At 43.7% G+C, this 10,556-nt stretch overlaps 1 protein-coding gene across 3 annotated transcripts in view; it reads right to left on the bottom strand.

The window, feature by feature from the left end:
* Positions 1–10,556, bottom strand: part of DHX32 (DEAH-box helicase 32 (putative)) — a 52,180-nt gene that overhangs the window by 759 nt on the left and 40,865 nt on the right. For all 3 annotated transcript variants that reach the window (XM_060033852.1, XM_060033850.1, XM_060033853.1), the window contains 4 exons: positions 4,338–4,529; positions 3,553–3,702; positions 1,673–1,860; positions 602–783 (listed from right to left, as the gene is read on the bottom strand). In XM_060033852.1, coding sequence (XP_059889835.1) covers positions 602–783; positions 1,673–1,860; positions 3,553–3,702; positions 4,338–4,529 — 712 coding nt within the window. The remainder of the gene's footprint in view (positions 1–601; positions 784–1,672; positions 1,861–3,552; positions 3,703–4,337; positions 4,530–10,556) is intronic.

Below are 10,556 nucleotides of genomic sequence, written 5' to 3'. Positions count from 1 at the left end.
AGAACATCACACTGCCCAAGTGGTAGTGGTACCTTCACAGTGGGTCCGGCATCTGCAGCAGCCTCTGAGGCTAGTCTCCATTCTCACTGCTGTCCCTATAGCCCATTCACTTAGCAGCCAGAGGGATCTTTAAGATATATGGAGAAGAGGTTACCCTTGCTTAAAACGGAGTCTCCAATTGCTTTGTACTGCACTTAGGATCAACTCCAAACTCTTTATGTGGCCCATACCCTACACCTCTGCTACCTGCCTGTCTTCAACCTGGCCTCCACCCCTTCTCTTCCCCACTTGCTCCAGTCTCAGTGGCCTGTCTGTTTTGAGAGGTTGCTACGCTCAAGGTCTGCACCTGCTGGCCCTGTTCCTCTTAAGGTGCATCGTGCTTTGCTGTACATTTCTATACCGTGTTCTCTCTTTATGCTGTAATCTCAGAGGCGTGAGTATTTCTTAGTCATCTACAGAGACCTGCCTTTAGTAGGTACTCTCAACATAATTTAGATTGGTAGCAGTATAAACTTATATTGAAAATGTAAGAGAAACCAAATTTGTCATTTGCTCTTCATGTATGAATTCAAAGAAGCCCCTTTTCCTCCGTTAAACTTACAGTTCAGGAGAGATTTCTGAGGCGATCCTGATGTAGTTGTTGTCAGATATGCTGAACTTATGGAAGAGAACCCACTCTGGCATCTTCTTGGTGACAGAGTAACAAGAAAGGGGATGCAGCTGTGCAACTTGCTTGTGCGTCAGCATTAAGTAATTACCTGACCCATCGACGTCCCGAGCAATCTAAAAGGCAGCGTTTTACAGAAAAAAGGATTTTGTATTAATATGGAGATCGATACACAAAATATTTTGTTTTAAAAATTCCAAAATACTTCACACAGAATAGTTAAAACTACAGATTTGCCGCCCATGTTTTCTAGTTTCAGATATAGAAAATAAGACATAAACATGTTTTGCTCAAAACTTGGAGCCAGTGATGATAATAAGGATGTTAACTAGTTTTATCAATTTCAGGGCAGCATGCCAAAATAGTGCAGCTACAAAGGTGAAAGTTTTGGTCAAGAAATAAAGCTAGCACGTTCCCTGTCGCATGATGGACCACGCTCGCAAGTGTCCAGTGCTTTACACTTGACGTTTTAGCTCCTTTAATCCTCAGGATAACCCTGTGATGCAGGTAACCTTACTTCTTCCATACAGATGAGGAAATCCATGCTAAAATGTCCTTTTTCTCCATTAAGGGTGCTTTAGAGTTTAGGTGGTGCATACTAATTCTGTAACTTGCTTTAGTTTAGAGGCGCTACGTTAGTCAACCTCCACGCCGGGAAAGAAACAAATGGGCTGTCGCCTTTACTTCTTGTTGGGCATTACGTCACCAGGTACATGGGAGCAAACAGGTGAGACGAGGGACTATGTGTTCAGCCAAAGAGTGCTGTAACAGTTCCTCCGCGATGGGAAAGGTCTTCCTGACAGAACATTCTAGCTGAGTCCTCCGTTCCCCTGCGGGGAAGTATATTTAAGTACTAAATCTTTAGTAACATATAAGGGTTTTTAGTTTTATTTCAAAGTTAACATCAATACAGTAATCATCCTAAGTGGGAGGTTTCTGACAGGATGTCCTCAGTATGTGAAATTTTGTAAAGAGCACACTACAGGTGGCCTTATCCATTCTTACCTGCATAAAATAACCAGACAGAAGAGCTTTCCTTATGTTCAGAGTGTTTTCCTTTGAGCCAAAAGCAGGTTCTGTGTAAGGAAGCTCGATTCGCTTGATGATTTCTAAGAGTTCGGCTCGGATTACATCTGCCATCCTGAGTGCAGAGCAGTTGAGGAAGTAATCGTGACACCACTTTTCAGCACAGTCTAGGAAGGAACAAACAAAAGCTATTTAGAAATGACTTGTCATAACTGAGAGAGCCCAGGCGGGAAGGCGCTCTGCCTCTGCGTCCCTGTGTCCTCTCCTAACAAGGTTGTCACGAGTGAGTGCGAGGGAGGCAGCAAGGACGGGGACCTCAGTGGCCGCGGGAGTGGCTGTGCCTGGCACCGCTGGGAAGGGAGAGGGTGCCGGCTGGCAGGACCTGCAGTGACTGTGGGGGACTCCACGAGCCCACCAACTGTAAAGTGCAGGTCCCTAGCGCTGACCAATACTATATATCACCCTCATCTGGCTCATAAGGGGCAGAAGAGACTGTCTCAAGATCAACATTTTGTCCAGTGTGCGTATGGCGAGGATGTACATGCCCACGACATTCAATCAAACTGGGAGGGAAAAAGCTTACAGTACAGATACCTCTGATCCATGAAGATATCTCACATACTTTACTTAATTATAAGAAAAGGATTACTACTAGGCTGATTTGGGAATTAATGATGTCACAGTTAAGCTCGCCTACCCTAGCTGCAAATTTTGTATCGAAATTCAGTCCCCTGGATCAGCGTGAAGTTATTCTTTCTTGCCATCTGTGATTAGCTGGGCCCAGAGTTTCGCCTTGGCCTGCGAGCGCATGCGGCCTTGGCAGAGCGGGCTGCAGACCTCCGTTGGTCCTTCCCGTCCGCTCAGGCCCGTCTGGAGCCACAGGGGTGCTTGCACTTGGTCCAACGACGACCACCACCGGCTTGCCCTCCAAAGATGCCAAGGCCCTCATGTACTTTCTGGCTCCACTGACAACTTTTTCTGCTCAGCTTTGAAAAACTAACTCCCTGCTCTGCCGCTCTGACTGCTGTCATACTTTTCACTTTAAACATTTTTCACACCATCTGCTGGAGCAAAGGAGGTAAAAGCAGCATCGTGGAGAACAAAGGTGAGAAAAATCCTCCTGGTAGGAAGGGAGCTCCCCTCTGGCTGTGTCTGCCTCACTGCTTTGCCCCGTCTGCCCCTAGAGACCCCCTTCCTGTCTTTAAGGCCCAGCACAGGAGTTTACGTGGAGGAGTTCTCCGTTCCCTCACCACTGGGAATGGGAACATACCCACCGTGGTTTAGAGGTACCCAGGACTTCTGCCGCAGCTTTGCCCCAGGCCATTCTTCTCCCCTGGACGCTGTACCCGCCCCTCTCCCCTCCTCCGCCAGGGTCCAGCCTCCCTCAGCTCATCAGCCTATTCATTACTATCACCTGGAGCTGGGGTTTGTTTTGCTTTGAACGCTCCATATTCTCTCTCCAGCCAGTAGTGAGCATGCCATGTTATGAAAGGCACAAAGCACAGCTCTGGCCGGTGGGCACCTAGAGGTGGCAGTTCCTTTCCTTCCTCCCTGGACCCGAGAGGACAGGAGCCGTGCTGTGCAAGTCTGTGTCCCCTGTCCCTGCGTCCCCAGTGAGCTCGCTCTGAAGGCTGCCGGGCTGGGGGCCGGTCTGTGGATGCAGGCCTGCCCTCTGTGGGCGCAGGAGGCGTGTCTCTACCGCTCACCTGCAGGTGCCTGAGGGCCTCAAGCACCAACCCACTCAAATGACCAAGGGGGCTGGAGACAAAGGGTGTTGGACGAATAACAACCCAGCTTCATCTGGGGAAGGAAAGGTGGAATTGGGAGGTAATTTGTGAGAAGGCCAAGCGTTCACTTACATTCGCTGGTGGAATTCAGAGCCATGTCCTGGTAGGCCTTGTAAATGTTGATGAGGGTGAAGTGATCTCCTTCAGGGTGTAAGAACGTCTTCCAGCAAGACAAGGCGGCCTCCTCTGCTCCCCGCGGCAGATGCGAAAAGCAATTAGGAGCTTTAAGATGCAAAAGGGCAGAAGGTCAGCAATAATGAGATGTGCCCTTTAGCACGACAGGCTGCGGGGGCGGGGGGAAACGGATGGGGGCTCACTGCTGTTTGTAGCCCTGCTCCTGTCTTACTCTGTGAATAACATGCTATCCTGTTTACATAGAAATCAGAGAACTCTAGGGTGAGCCGTCATCTTGTGCTTCTTACTCCTGTGTGTTAGCTTTTCTCAGGTCTGCTCAGCACAGCGGACACCCTGCTTGTAAATATTACAGCCCCTGGTCCAGGGACAGGATTAGAACTCAGGTCCTAATGCAGCATAGCCTTTGGTTTGTCCTGCCAGTAAAAGAATCAATTAAAACCTATAAACCAAGATGAATGAGGTGGTAGGAAATAAAACACGCACACGTGACACGCTTTTCTTGATCTGTGCCGATCACTTCAACAAAAGCAAACTCGGTATGCTATCACCTGTCTGCTTTAAGAAATTCACTGGGTTTTTATTTAGATTTTTTCATATTAAGGCAATTCTTATAACTTTACATTTTCAAACTACTAAAATATTTCATTATCATTTCAAATGGATCTCATTTAAATCTATACCTGCTGCAGATACACAGTACAAAAGAGCCGTGGAAGGAATACCTGTTACCATGGCAGCGACTGTTAGCATTTCATCTACACAGTCAAATTCACAGGATGCTAAGATAGACTTGGCGAGCTGTGGGTCAAGAGGAAACTCTGACATGATGATTCCAAATTCAGAGAGGTTTCCATCATTGTCCAGTGCTGCCAGATAATCTAAGTCTTCCAAAGCCTGCATCAAGCTTTCCGGTGCTATAGGGAAGACAAAATTAATAATTACAAAGTCTCATACAACCAAGATGGAGTAACAGGTACTGGATTTTCCCTCCCACACAAAACAACCAAACAATGAACAAAATATATGAAACAAGAGTTCGCAAGACAGAGATCATCAGGCAACGAACAACAGTGATTCCTGAGAGGGGGGCACCTCGAGGTAAGCCTGAGGGCTGCCCAGCGTACTGCCTTGAGAGCGTTTCCAGGCTGCGGTGCTGGGAGGGGACCCAAGGGGAGCTGCCAGACTCCCCGAATTATGGAGAGGGTGCTGAGGGTCCAGGGAGACTAAGGTGGCCAAAGCCTGCAGGTCGGACCTCCTGAGAGGAGAGAGCTCTAGAGCGAGGACTCAGCGGATGTACGAGAGCCCCTCAGTCAGTCAGCAGGGCCCATTCACTCCACTCCAGGCCAGAGAAGGAACCATCCAGAAGAGCAGAGGGTCAGCACCCGGTGCTCACACGGGATCCAGATACGGCCGTTCCCACCAGCCAGGCTGCAAAGCCTCATGATTCGTGGGACTCTGGGGGCGGGGGGGGGAACACAGAATAACTACACTCCACATGTACACTGTTCCAGTGCCACCTAACTAATCCTAAAGTCAAGACCTGAAAGGATCACTCTGCCACCCAGGACGAAGCTCCAGAATATTTACAGGAATACAAAATACCCAGTATCCAACCCAGTAAAGTGGACAATGTCTAGCATCCAACAAACATCATGAGGCATGAGAAGCAGGAAAATATATCCCATAGTAAAGAGAAAAACGAACCAATTGAAACTGACCCAGATGACAGAAATGGTAGACAAGGATGCTGAAAGAGCTATCTGCCAGTACAAGTAAGGACCAAAGCCTAATTTTCTCCATCCCTTTATTTCCCTTATAAGTTTATATGACATCAATAATGGTGTAGTTTTATTATATATGCTTAATAGCCACCTACAAAGATAAATCCATTTATTCAAAGTGAGGTATTCTCCTTGTCCTTGCAAAATAAAGTCACATTAAAATGGATACATGTGTTTTTCACCAGGCCTCACAAAGAAGCAAATCACACAGCATGAAGCTGCTGGATTGTTCTACCCCAGAAACGAAGGATTTATGAGCTACTCAACGGCTTTCACTTGTCTCACTTCCAACATGTTCCTGGCAGGCGGGAGACAGAGCCTGTGGGGACCTGGGAAGCAGTTTAACCTCCTTGTAGCTGGGAGTTCAAGGTAATGAACAGTACAAATTTACTTATTTGCTGCCCAAACTTTGACCACTAAGCTATTTCTCAAAATTTCAAGCAAACTGTGTAACTCAAAAGCCAGTCCCAAATTCAGATTTGATAAAGTCCCCCCATTCCCATCAAGAGACCTGGGACCACTGGGAGAGATCCCGCTGCGGGCTGCGGAAGGACCCCCGGTGCTGCATGCGGCTCCTCACATCCCCAGGCCTCTTGCTGGAGGAGAGAGCGTGGAACGGGCCTGGCCTCCACCTCTGACACGTGATTTGCCGGTGAAAGATCAGTTACTGTGAAAGCAAGTAGTGCTGGGCTGAGGGGGGCTGTGAGAAAGCCTGCAGAGAACCCAGGCATCTGCTAGAGGACTCGGGTGTGGCTTTCACCCCACCATGGAGAAAAGAAGCTGAACGTCCCTGTTTTTGGTTTCTTTTGTCAAGATTTAAAACTGAGAAGAGCACGGCCTCGGGATTCCGTTCTTGGATTCTGACCCCTTGGCCTCTCCAGGGCACTAGCCAGGAGCACTGGTGGACTCCTTGTTCATTTGGAGACCCTGGGGCAAGGATGAGACCTTGAGAAATCACAGTCCCGGGAAGTAAACAGATGGGCTATTTAGAAAAAGAGTCCGAGCCCGAGCCATCAGTGAGCCATGAAATCAAAAGTAACAGAGATGGCCTCATCCACCAGAGGGCAGACAGCAGAAGCAAGAACTACAATCCTGCAGCCTATGGAACAAAAACCACATTCACAGAAAAATAGACAAGATGAAAAGGCAGAGGGCTGCGTACCAGATGAAGGAACGAGATAAAAACCCAGAAAAACAACTAAATGAAGTGGAGATAGGCAACCTTCCAGAAAAAGAATTCAGAATAATGATAGTGAAGATGATCTAGGACCTCAGAAAAAGAATGGAGACAAAGATCGAGAAGATGCAAGAAATGTTTAACAAAGACCTAGAAGAATTAAAGAACAAACAAACAGAGATGAACAATACAATAACTGAAATGAAAACTACATTAGAAGGAAGCAATAGCAGAATAACTGAGGCAGAAGAACAGATAAGTGATCTGGAAGACAGAATGGTGGAATTCAATTACAGGGAAAAAAACCCATAAAAAACACAAACACATGGAGGCTAAACAATACGTTACTAAATAACCAAGAGATCACAGAAGAAATCAAAGAGGAAATCAAAAAATACCTAGAGACAAATGACAATGAAAACACGACTATCCAAAACCTATGGGATGAGGCAAAAGCAGTTCTAAGAGGGAAGTTTATAGCTATACCAGCCTACCTCAAGAAACAAGAAAAATCTCAAATAAACCATCTAACCTTACACCTAAAGGAACTAGAGAAGGCAAAACAAACAAAACCCAAAGTTAGCCCAAGGAAAGAAATCAAAAAGATCACAGCAGAAATAAATGAAATAGAAACAAAGAAAACAATAGCAAAGATCAATAAAACTAAAAGCTGGTTCTTTGAGAAGATAAACAAAATTGATAAACCATTACCAAGACTCATCAAGAAAAAGAGGGAGAGGACTCAAATCAATAAAATTAGAAATGAAAAAGGAGAAGTTACAACAGACACCACAGAAATACAAAGCATCCTAAGAGACTACTACAAGCAACTCTATGCAATAAAATGGACAACCTGGAAGAAATGGACAAATTCTTAGAGAGGTATAACTTTCCAAGACTGAACCAGGAAGAAATAGAAAATATGAACAGACCAATCACCAGTAATGAAATTGAAACTGTGATTAAAATTCTTCCAACAAACAGAAGTCCAGGACCAGATGGCTTCACAGTGAATTCTATCAAACATTTAAAGAAGAGCTAACACCCATCCTTCTCAAACTCTTCCAAAAAATTGTAGAGGAAGGAACACTCCCGAACTCATTCTATGAGGCCACCATCACCCTGATACCAAAACCAGACAAAGATCCTACAAAAAAAGAAAATTACAGACCAATATCACTCATGAATATAGATGCAAAAATCCTCAACAAAATACTAGCAAACAGAATCCAACAACACGTTAAAAGGATCATACACCATGATCAAGTGGGATTTATCCCAGGGATGCAAGGATTCTTCAATATATGCAGATCAATCAATGTGATACACCATATTAACAAATTGAAGAATAAAAACCATATGATCATCTCAATAGATGCAGAAAAAGCTTTTGAAAAAATTCAACACCCATTTATGATAAAAACTCTCCAGAAGTGGGCATAGAGGGAACCTACCTCAACATAATAAAGGCCATATACGACAAACCCACAGCAAACATCATTCTCAATGGTGAAAAACTGAAAGCATTTCCTCTAAGATCAGGAACAAGACAAGGATGTCCACTCTCACCACTATTATTCAACATAGTTTTGGAAGTCCTAGCCAGGGCAATCAGACAAGAAAAATAACAGGAATACAAATTGGAAAAGAAGAAGTAAAACTGTCCCTGTTTGCAGATGACATGATACTACACATAGAGAATCGTAAAAATGCCACCAGAAAACTATTAGAGCTAATCAATGAATTTGGTAAAGTTGCAGGATACAAAATTAATGCACAGAAATCTCTTGCATTCCTATACACTAATGATGAAAAATCTGAAAGAGAAATTAAGGAAACACTACCATTTACCATTGCAACAAAAAGAATAAAATACCTAGGAATAAATCTACCTAGGGAGACAAAAGACCTGTATGCAGAAAACTATAAGACACTGATGAAAGAAATTAAAGATGATACAAACAGATGGAGAGATACACCATGTTCTTGGATTGGAAGAATCAATATTGTGAAAATGACTCTACTACCCAAAGCAATCTACAGATTCAATGCAATCCCTATCAAATTACCAATGGCACTTTTTACAGAACTAGAAAAAAAAAAATCTTAAAATTTGTATGGAGACACAAAAGACCCCAAATAGCCAAAGCAGTCTTGAGGGAAAAAAACAGAGCAGGAGGAATCAGACTCCCTGACTTCAGACTATACTACAAAGCTACAGTAATCAAGAAATATGGTACTGGCACAAAAACAGAAACATAGATCAATGGAAAAAGATAGCCCAGAGATAAACTCACACACCTATGGTCAACTAATCTATGACAAAGGAGGCAAGGATATACAATGGAGAAAAGACAGTCTCTTCAATAAGTGGTGCTGGGAAAACTGGACAGCTACATGTAAAAGAATGAAATTAGAACACTCCCTAACACCATACACAAAAATAAACTCAAAATGGATTCAAGACCTAAATTTAAGACCAGACACTATAAAACTCTTAGAGGAAAACATAGGAAGAACACTCTTTAACATAAATCACAGCAAGATCTTTTTTGATCCACCTCCTGGAGTAATGGAAATAAAAACAAAAATAAACAAATGGGACCTAATGAAACTTAAAAGCTTTTGCACAGCAAAGGAAACCATAAACAAGATGAAAAGACAACCCTCAGAATGTGAGAAAATATTTGCAAACAAATCAACGGACAAAGGATTAATCTCCAAAATATATAAACAGCTCATGCAGCTCAATATTAAAGAAACGAACAACCCAATCCAAAAATGGGCAGAAGACCTAAATAGACATTTCTCCAAAGAAGACATACAGATGGCCAAGAAGCACATGAAAAGCTGCTCAACATCACTAATTATTAGAGAAATGCAAATCAAAACTACAATGAGGTATCACCTCACACCAGTTAGAATGGGCATCAGAAAATCTACAAACAACAAATGCTGGAGAAGGTGTGGAGAAAAGGGAACCCTCTTGCACTGTTGGTGGGAATGTAAATTGATACAGCCACTATGGAGAACAGTATGGAGGTTCCTTAAAAAGCTAAAAACAGAATTACCATATGACCCAGAAATCCTACTACTGGGCATATACCCAGAGAAAAGCATAATTCAAAAAGACACATGCACCCCAATGTTCATTGCAGCACTATTTACCATAGCCAGGTCACGGAAGCAACCTAAATGCCCATCAACAGATGAATGGATAAAGAAGATGTGATACATATATACAATGGAATATCACTCAGCCATAAAAAGGAACTAACTGGGCCGCTTGTTGAGACGTGGATGGATATAGAGACTGTCATACAGAGTGAAGTAAGTCAGAAAGAGAAAAATAAATATCGTATATTAACGCATGTATGTGCAACCTAGGAAAATGGTACAGATGAACTGGTCTGCAGGGCAGAAGTTGACACACAGATGTAAAGAACAAACGTACGGACACCAAGGGGGGAAAGCCGCGGGGGGGTGGGGTGTGTGTGTGCTGAATTGGGCAATTGGGATTGACATGTATACACTGATGTGTATAAAATTGATGACTAATAAGAACCTGCAGTATAAAAAGATAAAATTAAAAAATTTAAAAAAAATTAAGGATTTCTGTTCAACAAACAGCACAATAGAAAAACTTAACTGAGCATAAGATTGGGGGGAAAAAAAAAGTAACAGCTGACATGCCGGAGAAGGTGCAAGAAGCAGCAGCAGAAATAAGCATCTCAGATTAAACAGAGCAGGAGGGCACTGGGAGCACAAAGTTAATTCCTGAAAGTTGTGTGGAAACGTTTCCATAAATCAGCAAAGCTGCTGCATTGTAAGTTACAGGATCTCTGGCAACTGTCCCTGTAAGCCCATCTGGCTTAACAGCCAGCCTCTGTCCCCAAAGGGCACCTACTTCTCATTTTTATGTCCTGGAGTTGAGTTGGCTGCACACAGAGTTACTAACGGACATAACGTCATGATTCAGCTCT

Source organism: Delphinus delphis, chromosome 16 (assembly GCF_949987515.2).
Source record: "Delphinus delphis chromosome 16, mDelDel1.2, whole genome shotgun sequence".
Taxonomy (NCBI): Eukaryota; Metazoa; Chordata; class Mammalia; order Artiodactyla; family Delphinidae; genus Delphinus; species Delphinus delphis.
This window is presented reverse-complemented; position numbering and strand designations above follow the sequence as displayed.